The 16874-nt window shown below is 34.6% G+C and overlaps 1 protein-coding gene across 2 annotated transcripts in view; it reads right to left on the bottom strand.

Moving 5' to 3' along the window:
• The window catches only part of GRID2 (glutamate ionotropic receptor delta type subunit 2), a 1495815-nt gene that overhangs the window by 553241 nt on the left and 925700 nt on the right, over positions 1-16874 (bottom strand). For both annotated transcript variants that reach the window (XM_024246001.3, XM_054554182.2), the window contains exons 7-8: positions 14829-14990; positions 1347-1466 (exon numbers count right to left, since the gene is read on the bottom strand). In XM_024246001.3, coding sequence (XP_024101769.1) covers positions 1347-1466; positions 14829-14990 — 282 coding nt within the window. The remainder of the gene's footprint in view (positions 1-1346; positions 1467-14828; positions 14991-16874) is intronic.

Genomic DNA, 16874 nt, shown 5'->3' with positions numbered 1-16874 from the left:
TATATAAGGATGTAAACACAGGTGATAAAAATATATTTTAAATGCAAATAAATTAACATCATAAAAATCAGTCTAAATATTACACTATTGACAAGGATGGTCCAACTGTAATCAGAGAGAAGCATATGGGAGTGTTGAGAATCCTGGCTATTTTCTATTTCTTGACCCCAGTAGCGGTTCTTTCCTTTAAAATAATTCACTAAACTTTGTGTTTTATGCAGTTTTCTACATGTTTCATATTATTCACTATAAAACAAAAATTTTAAATGCATCAAGATAGTTTCATCCACATTAGCATGAATTTATTGAGAAATTTGTATTGCTAATAACTCCTCACTTCATTTTGTCTAGGTTGTTTTGCATCTTACATCTCAGCACCAAAAATACCTACTGAAGAACCTCTTACTCTCAATGTCGTCAACTTTAGACAGTCAGAAATTTACAGTTGCCAGCTCTGCGTACACACTCAATTATGTTAGGCTTTTCCCTACCAAATATAGACAGATAGATAGACAGATAGATACATAGATAGATAGATAGCAAATCCAAATCATATATATATGCGTGTGTGTATATATATATATATGATTTGATATATTTATATGATATATATATGATTTATTTCCCTACCAAATATATATATGTGTGTATGTGTGTGTGTGTATGTATATATATGTATAAAATTTGGATTTGCTATATATATATTTGCTATATATATATATATATAGCAAACCCAAATCATAGAAACATCATTTATATAAGGGTGTTTGTATTTCTCCTTGAGAAAGTTATTGTCCCAGTATTTCATGAAACATCATTATTGGCACTCAGCTTCTTCTTACATGTGATCAGTAGTATACCACAAGAGTTCATTTTCTGCAAACTATTTTCTACATATTACATGACACATACAGAAGGTAAAATACTGTAACGTCACATCTTGCAGTAGACTTTCTGTCTTACTATATGAAATTTATCTAAGCTCTTATTCTGATTTTGTACATGTTACAAGTTAAAAACCAAACAGCTACAAAGTGTATAAATATTAAATTTACTATTTTATAAAAACTATTATTGTAACAAATGAAAGATGATGCTATTTCCCTAGGCAAGATTCAGATTACTTTTTTCCTTTACATTATTCTAAGTCAGAAATAGAATTTCTTGCTTAATACTTCTGGTAAATATTTAAAGTCATTTCAATGCCTAATTTCCCCCCACCCCCTGCTTTCTCTTTCAAACTACAATATTGACTTTAATGGGTACTGCGATCATACTGCATGGAAAACAATCAAGCAAAATCATAGTATAGGAAAAAGCGTATTAATCAGTGTGTCTTGCCTTACTTTGCGAACACCTCTGCCAAGCTCTTCTCCATAGTTGGTTCCAAGGATTTCAAAGTGGACATTGGGATTGCCTCCATTTTCTCCAAATTCTAGCTCTCCAGTCAACCCATTAACTCCACCCTAAAGGAGAGTACAGATACTGATGTAAAATTTGAGAAGTAAAAAAAACAAATAAACAAACATAAAAGGAACTTCTAGGAACTCTACTTCTATCTATAAAATAATATATAAAGTAAGCAATTTTTAACAGACTACTTTTTAAAATAGGTACACAGCATAAACAGGAGTACAGTTGAACCTAACTTGGAAATTCCTTAATCCAATCTCATCTATTTTTCATAAAAACAGAAATTTAGACCCCAAAAGTCAAGTGACTGCTCAAAATGAAACCATGTTAGAGCTCAGACTAAGTTCCAGGCTCAAGTTTTTGCCACCATACCTTGTGACTTGAATGGATCCATTAGTTAGAAAACAAGATGCTTCTGGAGTGCATAAAATCTATTTAAGATAGATTTCAACAATCTTCTTTGTTCTAGCACAATTCCATTCAATTTTGATCTAAAATTATACCTGGGGATCTTAAAATCCATGGTTTCTAGATTATTAGGGGCTGATTTTTTTGCCCCTTCTTTAAATATATTTTCCAAATCAAAAATAAAAGAAAGTTAAATTAGGCTTGAAATCTGTTTTTGCTCTTAACGGGTAGTGCTGGCTGTTGAGAATCACTGGGAATTCCAAGCTTCATCTTTCATTCAACATGACAGATGTTCATTTATCCAACAGATGGCAATGTAGGTCATACTTCTCTCTTTCTTGTTTATCATTCTTTTCTCAGTTTAGTTTATCAGCCTTCATATTATTTAGGATTTTACAAATGAAAATCACACTCCGAGTCACTTCAATGCTAAAATATATCTAACTTAAAATTTTGGCCTGGTAATGACATTTATTTAGAAAACGAATGATCTCAGTTTTGTAAATTGTTTTAATTATCACCTCTAAGATGCTGATATTTAAATATATCTCACTTGACATAACCTGCAACTCCGTTTCCAGTCTTTTCTGGCTGGTATTAATATTATGCTATTTGCTTTTCCTTCTACTTCATCTGTGCCTTGTAGCCCAATCACCTGATGCAAAGTTCATGATGAGTTCAATAAACTATTTTTGATTGATGTTTTCCTACCTGAATCACTAATTTTAATATTTAATCCATTGTATTTTTATAACAGTAACAATCAACAAAATTAATTCTTTACTATTATTCCCTAATCAGCCAGTTTCTATTATCTAGTTTTATTAATAAAAATCCTAGTGGATTCTCATATATGATTTAGCAGTGAAGAACATAGGTCACACTTCCTGGGTTTCACCAATGGCTTCAAAATCTACTAGCGGTGTAAACCAGACTAAGCCATTTCATTTATGCCTCAAACACTAGATCTGTTAAATGGGAAAATAATAGTGCCTACCCCAGAAGATTATTCTGATTCTTACAATACATGTACAGAATATTGAAAAGTTCTTGACATGTGGTAAGAGCTTAAATACTATTATTATTATCATCATTACTTCTACTGTTACTTAATTCTTTATTTTTGAAGGATTTTTAGATCTCTTAGAAATCGTTGGCATAATCTTGCTTTGTTAATTAAAATTCAGTGGGTTTGCCTAAAATTATTGTATGCTTAAATATTTAGATGGCTTTGGAAAATATTTTTGCAAATGTCAACTCAGTTACATTTCATTGATTAGCACTTGGGGAGAAAAAAGTTAAGCAGCTGGTCTAGGATGTATTCACTCCTTCCACTGGTGTGTGTATAGGGCAGCAACTGAGGGTGAAAGTTGGTGTAATTTCCCTGCCAATTGGAACTCCATGTAAACAGACTGGTAATATTTACCAGGTGGGAGATTTCTTATCTATACAAAGCCCTTAGCAGGATATCCCAGGCTAAAGAAATACTGTAGTAAATAAACCCAGGATCTATGGATTAATGGTTTGTGGCTCCTCAGAAAATGTCCTGAAGCTTTACATTTTCTTGGGTAAAAATGGAAATGTTTCATAATGTAAATCCTCCCTGTGGTGAGACGTAAACCTATGAACCCTCCTTGGAGACAGAATCAGCATTTCCAGTGTGGGAAGAAAGAACCTGGGGAGCCATGCAGAATGTCTCCTCCTTTTTCTCCTTTGTGCCCTTTGCCTGCCTGTATTTTTGATAAGGGCAATATATCTGATTCTTGCCAATCTATTCCAGTCTGCGCTCACTATTAATATCTCAAAACATCCAATTATATTTTAAAGACTTAAGTAAGTGCAGTGTATCTTATTATCATTAGTATCTCCAAATGACAAATACTGTAGGAATTTGATTGACAAATATAGCTTATATTACTACAAATAATTTCAAAAACTTGTATTCAGAATATTTTTATAAAAGTTTTTCTTGTCCATAATCACACGTCTACCTGATTAATATCTTCTAATTATATCAGAATCTTAAATTTATGTTTTAGTAGCTTATTTCTAGGAAAAAGATATCATATATCAATATAATTGCTACATAAAACTACTATATCCCTAAAATGTTTACACATTTGAGCACCAGACTAATCTGGTGTTGTGTTATTATTCTCAATCAATACCCACATGGCCACTCCAGGTCATGCCTTTATCCTTTACTTTATCTTCCAATGAATGACTTAGTTTACTTGAACAATGTACAGAAAACAATAAATTGGGGGACTTGCATTCAGTTTGCTGCAGCGTTTACTTACCTTGCTCAACTTTTTGACTTTGTAATTTATTTTCCTTATGCTATATTCCCAATGAGCTGTTGGCATGTAAAATCAGTGAAACCTTCCCTCATGAAGATGTCAGGGATGATTGAGAGGTCAGTATTTCAAGCAAATAAACCCTTTAACTAAAACCTATTGTTATGTCACCCAGACTTAACCTCTCTGATTTTTGATTGCCTTAGAAAATTCCAGCGCTTTAAAGCTTTTTTCCATCTATGCTCAAATTAACCTTAAAAACAGAGCCTTGGTGAAAATGTGTGCTGGCCAAGGGGTAATGAATGGTCATTATTTTTGTGCATGCATGGTTGTTATTTTTTATCTCTTGGTGATGCAGCAGTTTTTCAACAATATAAACTAATAGGACATTGGTAGTATGAATAACACATACAGATAATTTCTGAACGTCCTTTAAATTGGCAGTAAACATTGCTGCCAGAGTAAACCTTTTTAAAAATATGAAATAAAATTTGTTTTAATTTCATCCATCCACTTGATATAGAAATACCAGTGGACATCAAATATAGAGAGCAAAGAGTAGAAAAATTAAAAGAGGAGAATCAGAGGTTGAGAATAATTTATCACTGGACAATGAGTTTCTAAAAGGCAAAATGTATTATTCACCTATGGCTAGGAAAAATTGGGGAAAAAGTAAAAAAAAAAAATTACCAAGACTTTATGTCATTCTGTTTATGATGAAGGATCTTTTCCTAATGCTTGAAATGGCAAAGGAACTTAAGAAATACTTTTAGAGGATCATGTGGGACATCAAATATTTATCACACTCGCCTAATTTCCTTATACATATTTCTAGGTTCCTTGTAACCTGCAGATGTGTGTGGTAACCAAGGATAATCTGTTAATATAAGCATGGGCCCAGCAAGGCAGTGAATACTCTGGGAGGTGCCAGACTCAGCAGGGAGCCCTGATGGTTTCATGTTTCATCAGCATCAGGTTCAGAGAGAAAAACCCCTAACCAGAAAAATACCACATTTTCTACCCAACAAATAAATATTTTTATGGGTAAATAGAAACTAAGATACAAGATGCAAAAAAAAAAAAAAGAAAAAAAAAGACAAATACAAAGAATCTAGTTTGTGTGAAATATCTAGGAAAATTTGAGTTGCCATGTAACATTATGTGTGTGTATATATACATATATTTGCCTATATACATATACACTCAAATAATCATTCATAATAGAGACTCACAGCCAGCTGAGAAGTAAACAGGAAGTTACAAGCATTGTGATCATGCTGTCTCCATCTTAGGGGATCCTTAGGCCCTAAGTCAACCAGTTAACGGAGGAGCCCAAACTGAAACCTTCATCTTGTGTCTCATATTTTTTCCTTTGGACTATGTAAACTGTGTGTTCAATATAAGATATTATATCATAGAGAATTGCTCAGAAGGGCATGCTGAACTGAATTAAATTAAATCAATTCCAGTTTACCTACTTTATGATTAAAATGACCTGAAGCTGGAGTGTATCTTGGTGAATTGACAAGAGGCCTATTCCAAGAGCATGGATGGCAGTTTTTAAATCCCCTATGACAAAAAGTTTATTTGCACACATTTTTGTAAAAAGGCTACCTTATATTTCAAGACAATACTGTTTGTGGTAAGCCAGATTATGTTTTCCTAAATTCTCTCTCTTTCCTTCAGATTTGTAAATTCTAAATGATACATAGTGCTTTACACAAAAAGTAATGTCTCCATTTCTCTAAGTATGCAGACTTTTTAAAAGGCCACAAAACCAAACAAGACAACTTATTAGAGTTCATTTTGTCCCAACCATTAACCTAGGAATCATTATTTTAATCTTTGTCTTCCTCACACACTTATTAAATCACCAAATCTTATTTCAATCCTGTAAATATCCTCAAGGATATCTACTTCTATCCATCCCATGGCCCACACCTTAACCAGGTCCTCTCTAAGTAAGAGGATTAGCCTCTTAATTGGTGTTCTGTCATGCAGTCAGTCTGGTTCAATGGCAGTTGCAGAATTCTCTACTTGGCAAGCATGGGATAATCTGATTTTATCACCGCCCTGTTTAAAATACTTCAGTGTCGGCTGGGTGTGGTGGCTCACACCTGTAATTCTGGCACTTTGGAAGGCCAAGACAGATGGATCACCTGAGGTCAGGAGTTCGAGACCACTCTGCCCAACATGGTGAAACCCTGTCTCTACTAAAAATACAAAAATTAGCCGGGTGTGGTGGTGCATGCCTGTAATCCCAGCTACTCAGGAGGCTGAAGCAGGAGAATCACTTGAACCCAGGAGGCAGAGGTTGCAGTGAGCTGAGATCACACCACTGTACTCCAGGCTGGATGACACAGCGAGACTCCATCTCAAAAAAAAATAAAAATAAAAATAAAATAAAAAAATAATCCTTCAGTGTCACGTTATTTCCTGAATAAAATTTGGAAATTTCAACATCGTTTATCAAACCCTTGGTGGTCTTTCCCCCTTTTAGCTAATTAGAAGCCATGTCTCTATTCTGTCTCTGTTCTGGCTGCCTTGGGATTATTTCAGATGCTTCAGTGTGTTAAGCTCTCTTTCCTACAAGCCTGGAAACATTCTATTTCATTTGCATGAGACATTCTTCCTTCCCCTTTCCTGGAATACTCTTCATTTTCCTTTCTTGGCTAATGCATACTCAACCTAAACGTTTCCACTTATCTATCACTCTCAGGCCTAAGTAGGCCCTCCGATGACATATTTCTAGAATACTTGGTATTTCTCCTTTTGTAGAACAAATCATGCTTGTAATTATTTTTGATATTTCTATTTTCCTTCCTTATTCTCTGATCTTGTGGTACAACATATGGTAGTATTCAATAAATATTTGTTGAATGAATAAATTACCATGTAAGAAATGGTATAATTTCAATATTTTTATCATTTCAAAAAATACTTTTTGAGATATCAACATATATCAAGATAACTCTACCAGATATCATATTGATATATGTTGGGCTCAACATATATCAATATAAGAAAATGTACTGGTACTTAAATATTTGACATATTGCATAAAGTGATATTTTCTATTTTCCCACATTCCATATTAAAAATAATTACAAAAATTTTAACAGAAATTGGTCAATTAAGACAATGCAAAAGAATTTGATTTAAGGATCTATTAAATTTTAGTTCACTTACTAATACAGAATACATAGAAAATGTCCAGTGATTTTATGTGCAATCACACAATTTTGAATCTAAGATTTTTCTTAGCTTTTAAAAAAATTAAATAAAAGAGGTAAAGATGTTCTTTCTAAAATTCAGGTCTGATTTTATCCAAAAATTATTTATTGTCTTACATTTACCCACAAAATAATTTTTTTCCTAAATCACTTTCCAGTCAAAACAATTTTATGTGTTCTCTGCACTCTGGTAATCAACTTTTGTCACTGTACAAATGATTTATTCTAATAGATATGTCAGCTACAGCACTCTACCACCTGAAATATCCTCCTTCCATAGCTTTATATATCCTAAGCCTGCTAGTTTTCAAATTTCCATTAAGATGCTATCAGTTCCATGCAAATATTTCCAATCTATTTTCTAAGTTGGGTTCTCAAGGAAACAGGTATGAGAGGGAGATTTGCTTGTATGCAGAAGGTTTATTTGAAGTGCCACTGAGAGAGCACTTGCAATGGAGTGAGGGAAGAGGGACTGGACAGAAGAAGAGATGAAAGTTTGATGCAAATACAATACCAGTTTAGGTCATCCAATGTACCAGTCTGTAGATAACCCTTCATATTTGTCCCCTGAAGAAATGAACTTAGACATTTCTAGTTTTGCAATGACTGTTCATTGGATTCATGCTGCCCCTAGAAAGAGGGTGCAACAATTCCTGTCCATGGCAATTCCTGAACGGAGGCTCAGATGTCTTTCTTGGCTGTGAAGCAAGTATCTCAGTATGTACCACAGCACATTACACTCTTCTCTAAGATTCTACAGTATCCTATATTTGCCACATTTGGGTCTTTTTGTTGTTTCTGGCCTTAGAGTGTAGCTCTTTGTATAGTTAGTCAATATTCACTACTGGCCTCTAAATTTCTTTTTTTTTTTGGGCAGGGGGTGGGGGTTAATTCCATAAATGAGTTTGCACAGTACATTCTACAATATAGAAATTTGATAAATACCTGTTAAAAGAGTGATTAATACATGAATGAAGTGCCCTATTGGAAATTGTTTCAGTATTAAAAATATTAACACTAAGAAAAAAATGAAAAATGATTTCTACATAAATATAGTAAACTTCTGTAAATAAAAACAGGCTACTCATGTTGCAATGACATGGCACTATTCCAAGAAGGTAGATCTGCACTGGGCAAATTGATTTATAAATATCCCAGGGGAGTGGTTTTCAAATTGTGGTTCTAAGAACTGATTGTGGTGGGTATCTGTGGAAATCCTCTCCTACTTTTTTCCAGAGCAGCTCAAATTTATTGATTGTATTTATATAGCTAAAAAGTTTGAAAGCTTGCTCTAGGTTACATAACACTAACAAATTAAATTATACTACATGAAAACCCTTTCCCAATATATAAATATAGTTTTCATGAGAAGCTACAACAATGTAGCTTGTCATAATAAACTAAAGACTGAAAAACAAGCCATATTAAAACGTAAATATGGTTTATATAATATTAATTGAGGGTGTTTATTCCCATGATTTCTTGGTGTGCATGTTTAGCCAAGTGACTTTGACAGGAGTGAATAAAAATGATTGCCATGAACCAGAAAAATGGTAAATGGTAAAGTACACAGACACCAAATCAGAAACCAAAAAATCTGGTATTTAAAACTAATTAGCTATGCAACACTTAGTACATCATTTAATTTTTCTGAAGTTCGGTTCTCTATACCTAAAAATGGAGTAAAAAGGTTAGATTAACTTTATTATGACTTGCTACTCTATAACTGTACAAGTTACTAATAAAAACAAAACTTAATTACATAATATAATAAAACAAAAATAGAAGAATACTTTCTTTACAAAATTTTTTAAAATCCTCTTTTCAGATAATGCTCCTGGTATGTTTAAGAGTATACTTGTTGCATGCTGCTTTTTAAGTCTATGCCAATACATAAAGTATTAGAATTGGAGTGATTAATTTTATTTGACAATGATATCAATGTATATTTGAAAAATACAAGAGAACTAGTAATTAAGTTTGGAAAGTTGATCAGGTCAGTCAAAAAATATATGAAACATCAATATCTTCCTTTAATACCTACAATAACTAGTTTGAAAATCTAATGGAACATATCTCATTTATGACAGCATGCACACACACACACACATGCATACACACACAACCTATAAAAGTTTAGAAACAAATAGAATGAAAATATGTGCGAAGAACACTATAAATTTTTAATCAGGGTTACAAAAAGCTAACTATATGGATAGATGCCATGTTATAGATAGAAAGACTCAATATTTTTAAAACTATAATTCCTTCAAAAATATCATACAACATCCACGTAAATAACAATGGCACAGGGCCGCTGATAATATTTGGCAGGAATAAACAGGCAAGCATTAACTGCTGATTTTTTAAAAAAGAATGAAAATGAATTGGTATTATATTCTACCAATTCATATAATAAATTATAAAGCTCAGGTACACAAGAGTACCTGAGAAACAGCAACCTTGCCCATTACTAGACATTTATACTACTATGTCAATGACATTATTTTTAATTCTTTTGTTTCATTCCCCATAATAAGAATATAAATTAATTTAGGGATAGAAACTTGATCTCTTCTTGCTTGTACTTTGTGCAGCAGCACACAGATTTTTAATGTGTATGTAGCATGCCCTTAATGTAGGCATTTTGTATTTATTTGAATGTAATTAAAAATTTCATCACTAGAATATTCCCATTGTAATAAAGAGCCTGACCTCATTTGTGTTGCTGGCTGCTGACTTCTTTTTAAGCCTTACCCTCCCTTTCTTTGGCCCCACATCTGTACAGTCTGATTAAGAAAGGGCATCCTACATCTACTTATTTGACACCTGTGGGAAACTTGAGCTTCTCAAATCTCCAGCCCACATGAGTGGGAACCTCTTCCCAGCTCTAACCCCTGGTCACCAAAAAGGCCCAGGCCACTCCCTCTGTTTTGTCCAAACCAGCCTGAATCTGTTTGGGGCCATTCTGCTCTTCCTGGGAGTCTCTATGTGAGTAATGAACATTCTTTCTCGCTTGATGTGTGGAGTATCATCAGCATTGACATCTAAATAGGTGACCAAAAACACTCATATGATGCAAAAAGTAATACAATTTTTTTTAAATCCATTTTTAAAGTCAGTTTGAAATGTGAGACAAAAATATAAAATTGAACATTTGTAATCATGTATATTATTCAAACTGAGTTTCTTGACACAAAGAATGGATATATTTCTTTAAAATGTGACACTGGGGCAGAAGCTGACAGGGACAAATGTACACATAGTCCCACAAAATAAAATTTCATAACTATTGTATTAAATAATTGTTTTGGTTATAAATTTTCTAACAGCAATATCTTATATATTGAATTTCTACATGAAAAATACTGACATATTATGGTGTCTCTCTTTCCTTCCTCCTGATCCTCTCACTAAAGTGTTTTCTAAGCAACCTCCTAAACTATTATTTTGTCTTTGTATGAAAGCTTCAGAAGAAGAAATATGTTCAGGTTCCTGCATCCTAGCCAAACCATGAATTAATAAATTGGCAGGATTAGAATCATATTCAACAACCTTCCTTGGATTTATACCTGCCAGCTCTCTACATAGATAAGGCTAGAAGATTTTGGCAACACCTTGAGGCTAGATTAGACTTATTCATTTTTCAGTTGAAAAGTCTTTCTCTGCCAATATATTCAATACATTTAATTCTCAAGTACTTTTGTTGATAACAGCCAAAATTCTCACTAAAATTATCCTTGGCAAAGAAGACACAGCATTAGTATGGTTTGAAATCCCCACCAAAACTCATCTTGAAATGCAATTGCCATTGTAATGGTATTAAGAAGTAGAAACTTTAAGAGATGATTAGATCATGAAAGTTTTGCCTTCGTGAATGGATTAATGCTGTTATTGCATTAATAACAATAATGGGTTAATTGTCACAAGAGTTTCGTCCCCTTTTTGTCTCTGTCTCATGCGCTTGCTTGTCATGTGGTGTCCTTTCACCTAGGATAACCCTTATCAGATGCCAGCTCCAAGCTCTTGGACTTCCCAGTTCCAGAACTGTGTGCCAAATAAATTTCTGTTCTTAATAAATTACCAAGTCCATGGTATTCTAGCAGCAGAAAACAAATCAAGAGAGAAAACTGGTACCAATAAGTGGAGCTGTTGCTATAATAAATACCTGAATATGTGGAAGTGACTTTGGAACTGCATAAAGGTAGAGGCTTGAAGAATTCGAAGGATCAGACTAGCAAAAAAACTGTACTGCTGTGAATAGAGCTTTAAGGGCAATTCTAGTGAGGACTTGGAAGAGGAGAGCTGTAGAGAAAGTCTGAATCTTCTTAAGAGTTTATTTAATTTGTTGTGACCAGAATACTCATAAAAATATGGAGAGAAAAGGACATTCTGGTGAGGTCTCAGACAGAAATGAGGAATAGCATATTGGAAACTGGATTGAAAGCCATCCTTGCTGTAAAGTAACAAACACCCTGGCTGAATTGTGGCCACATTCTAGGACTTTGTAGAATTCAGAACTTAGGGGCAATGAACTAGAATATTTGGTTGAAGAAATTTCTAAACAGCAGAGCATTCAGGCTTCTGCCTGGCTACTTTTACCTGTACATAATAAGATGTGAGAGAAATGAATGACTTAAAGATAGATTTTATATTTAAGAGAGAAGCAGACAAAAAATTTGAAAAACTTACAGGGTGGCTATGTAAAGAGTGAAAACATATGTTCAGGGACAGGCATGGTGGCTCACACCTGTAATCCCAGCACTTTGGGAGGCTGAGGCAGGCAGATCATGAGGTCAGGAGATCAAGACCAGCCTGGCCAACATGATGAAACCCCGTCTCTACTAAAAATACAAAAAATTAGCCAGGTGTGGTGGCACGTGGCTGTAGTCCCAGCTACTCAGGAGGCTGGGGCTGGAGAATCGCTTGAACCCGGGAGGCGGAGGCTGTAGTGAGCTGAGATTACACCACTGCCCTCCAGCCTGTGTGAGACTGTCAAAAAAATTATATATATATAAAATATTCAGGAGAGAATACCAAGGGTGCAGTCAAGTACTATTTGCTAAAGATATTAATATGGCTACAAAGGAGTGATGTGCTATTTATCAGGACAATAGGAGAAAGATTTAAAAGGAATTTCAAAAGTCTTTGAAGCTGCTGCTGCCCTCACAGGCTCTAGGAAGGCAAAATGATTTCAGGGGATATGCCCAAGGCACTCATCATGGGCTCCCTGTCCAGGGCCACCTAGCAACTCTTCTCCCCTTATTCCAGTGTAACATTCTTCACCTGCCCCAGTTGTGGCTCAAGTGGACCCAGGTAAAGCTTGGGCTGTCACTCTGCAGAGTGCAAGTGGTAAGCTGTGGCAGCATCAATATGGTGTTACACCTTCAGGCATACAGTGTAAGAACTCTGGCTATGGGTTCCTCCACCAAAATTTCCAAGGATGTCACAAAAAGCATGAAGACCCAGGCAGAGACTTGTCTCCAGGGTCAAGCCACCACAGAGAGCCCCTACTAAGACAATGGTGAGTAAAAAATGTGGATTTGGACTTGCCACAAAGAGTTTCCACTAGGGCAATGACTACTGGAGCTATGGAAGTGGGACCATCCCTACGACCACAGAACTGTAGGACTAAAACAGCGTGTGACTCCAACCTGTGAAAGCTGCAGAAGCTGGGTCCAGGAAAGCCCTGGGAGCAGGGTTGCCTGAGGCCTTGCGGGCCCAATCCCTGTCTCAGTGTATCCAGAAATGAGGACATGGTGTAAAAGGATATTGTTTCTCGGCTTTATGACTTAATATTATTTTTCGTGTTGGGTTTTAGACTTACCTAGGACCAGTTATTGTTCTCTTCTTGCCTATTTCTCTGTTTTGGAATAGAAATGTCTATCCTATGACTGTCCCACCACTGCATTTTGGAAGTAGATAATCAGTTTTGAATTCATAGTTTCACAGCTGGCAGAAATTTGCGTCATGATGAATCATGTGAGTCTCATCCATATCTGATTTAAATAAGACTCTGAAATGTGGACTTTTGAGTTAATGCTGAAACAAGTTAAAACTTTTGGAACTATAGGGATAGAATGAATATATTTTACATGTGAGAGGGACATGAGTTTTTGGGGTCAAATGATGGAATACTATGATTTTAGTGTCCCCTCCTAAACTCACATTGAAACTTAATTGCTATTGCAATGGTATTAAGGATGGGGACATTGAGGTGATTAGATCATGAGGATGCCGCCTCATGAATAGATTAATGCCCACATAATGGGAGTGGATTAGTTATCCAGGAAGTCTTGGCCCCCTTTTTCACTCTATCTTGTGCAGCTGCTCAGCATGTGATGCCCTTCTGCCATGAGATGACCCTCTCCAGATGTGGGTGCCATGGTCTTGGACTTCCCAGCCTTGAGAATCATGAGCCAAAAAACTTCCATTTTTTATATATTTCCCAATTTGTGGTAATCGGTTAAAGCGGCAGAAAAGGGACTGATACAAGTACCAAGAGAAAGATCCAGGCTATTCTCTATTTAAAATATTTATTTCCTCTACTTCTAGTTTTTGTACACCTAGTTCACTTCTAATATTAAATTTTTATATTTTACTCTGACTTTTTAAGGTCATTTATATTTCGTTTGACTAGCTATTTTTCTTTGGGTTTCAGGAAAGAAAGGAAAATACATGCAGAAAGAAAAAGGGTAAAACAAAGAATATAAACTTCCAAATGTCTGTCTCCTCTGTGTAAAGGGTATAGGAGAATTTGTTTGTTTTATTAATCATTTTCATTTTAAATCCAAGAGGCGGTACAAGACAAATGGAAAATGTCAGGAAGGATGACATGACAAAGAGTCTAATAAACTGCAGAATGCTTATACCACTGAGAGGAGCTAAACAACATAAACTGCCTTCTGGGAATGGAACAGGTAGCTAAGCCAAACAGATTCACAGCCGGAATAAGCAACACGTTGACAGTGAAGAAGAATAATGCAATCAGTTACCCCAAATAGTTCACAAATGCTGCAACATATTATCTACTTATGAATCCTATCCTTATCATGAGATAAATTAAAGGCCATCACATCCAATGTCTTACCATGTATATTATCTAACTGAAAAAGTGCTAATTAAGTCTACTGTTAATTTTTTTAGTGGATGGCATGTGTTTTTTTAAAAGCCTTTTGTATTTTGTGACAGGCACCAAAATAATTTCGGTATCTCTAATGCTAATGACATAGTCAAGTCAGTATATCTCAACCACAATTTTTTTTACTTGCATAAAATTCCCTTACAAATAAATAAGGAAGCCTCCCCTTTTTATATGTTGATGACTCTCTTATCTTTTTTCTTTTTCAATATTTAATTTCCCCATTACACTGTTTTGTGCTTAGAATTCATAGAAATATTAAAGAGGAAACCCTTTTTCTAAAATATGTCAAATAATTATTTACCATATCTTTTAACATGAAAATTGAGAAGTTACCTTCTTGATGGTCTCCAACATGGAGCGCCCACCCTGCCAGGGCTTTGAGTTCTTTCTGATACATGACAGACTTGCCATGCTGTGCCACTTTCGGTCCTCCAGCTTCTTATGAAAAGCATTAGCAAGCAGAAGCACCGTGTCATATATGTAAAGGTTGGAAATCTGAAAAGACATTAGAAAGTGATCATTAGAATCATTGACACCAGTCATCAAGAATAAGGAAAAATAATAATTGTCTCAGCTTCTTCTGTTCATGTCATAGATGGCGGGTTTACTGGGTTATTAAGCAGAAGGTTTCTTTTGTCATTTCCTGGGCAATTTTGTCATTGAGAATGAAGTCTTCTCTGATTGTATGCCTCAATTGCTTTTTCAGCTTATTTAGGTGTGAAAGAGAAGATTAAAAAAAGAAAGAAAGAAATTTCGACAGAGATAAGGCTGTTAGTGTTAGACCTTAGAAAATCATTGGCCCTTATTTCTCTCTGAGGAGGTAAGAATCTAAGGGTTTAAGATTGGAAGGGCAAACTGAATAATACATTTTCTGAATATGTTAAGTTTTTTCATTCTAGTTATTCAGATGGAAAAATATCAACTTGATCTCATATATGAATGTCATAGGTACATAAAAAAGAAGTAGTCAACTGTGTATGTTTGTGTATATGGAGATTCTTAAATGAAATAATGAAAGAACACAACCATTTATATGTATTATAGTGATCAAGGATCTACACAACATTATACAGGTATACACATGCATTGCAATTCATTGATTTCACAAATACCATAAACTATTAATTGTTTGTGAATGTGTGTTTACATTAACACTTTCTTCTTCTAAGACAACCATGTTATTAACTTCTTTCTACATAGATTGAAAAATAAATTATAGCCAATTTTTTGCTAAGGTTTAACTGTATTCTTACAATTAAGTTTCACCAGAGCTACTATTTATACTGTCAATTAATCACCAAAGGTGCTTATTTTTCAAAGAAGTTAAAAATTATTCAGAAAACATAATACCAAAAGGAATCCTAGGTCAATAAAAGCTGCTTAATGTTATATTTCCTCTGAAGGAAAAACTCAATATAAAATAAAACAATGAGGAATCAATGTAGTGATGAAAATTAATTCCATCTTAAAGCATTTGTGTTTTTCAGATTTTTGAAAGTATATTGTTATCACGGTTTTTCCTAAAAACATATGGGAGAATATATGGATTGTCCTCCGGTTATAATTAATCATGGAGGAAATTTTTTAAATAGTCTACCCACATCACAGAATGGTACTAAGATTTGGCTATTGAGATAATTAGAGTCTGATGCAATGCACAGCTTTTAATAAGAACTTCCTGACAGTGCCTTGTGAGTTTTCTTTTACATACCATGTAAATCTTCAATCATTTGTGTTTGTTAAGTATCATTTTATATGTATAATACTTGTAGGCCTTTTTTGAAGAGACATTGAACACTCAATGCATTATGTGCAATACAAGTTTGTCCTTCATAAGGAAATATTAGGACTGGCTATTTTCACTCCCTATGCCAGCCACTCCCCATTTTGCCCGATAATTACTAGATAGACTACCAAAGAATGGCTGAAATCTGCTATACAGCTAAAACTAGTCCATGAATCAACATTCAGGTTGGAATTAGGCAGTAAAGACCCAACAGGAAAATATAGAAGTTACATGCAGGATACATGTCCAGGGAAATCAAAATAATACACAACCGTCTGGCCTTTCCTAACCCCTCCTGGTTCTACTGCCTGAAACTTGCTTCCTCTTACTTTTCTAGCTTTATTTTACTCTTCCCTTTGGTGAATGTGTATTTAAGATTGTTGGGGTACCATTGATGGATATTTGGGTTGGTTCCAAGTCTTTGCTATTGTGAGTAGTGCCGCAATAAACATACGTGTGCATGTGTCTTTAGAAAATGTGGCACATATACACCATGGAATACTATGTAGCCATAAAAAATGATGAGTTCATGTCCTTTTTAGGGACATGGATGAAGCTGGAAACCATCATTCTCAGCAAACTATCGCAAGGAC

This window comes from Pongo abelii, chromosome 3 (assembly GCF_028885655.2).
Source record: "Pongo abelii isolate AG06213 chromosome 3, NHGRI_mPonAbe1-v2.0_pri, whole genome shotgun sequence".
Lineage (NCBI taxonomy): Eukaryota > Metazoa > Chordata > Mammalia > Primates > Hominidae > Pongo > Pongo abelii.
This window is presented reverse-complemented; position numbering and strand designations above follow the sequence as displayed.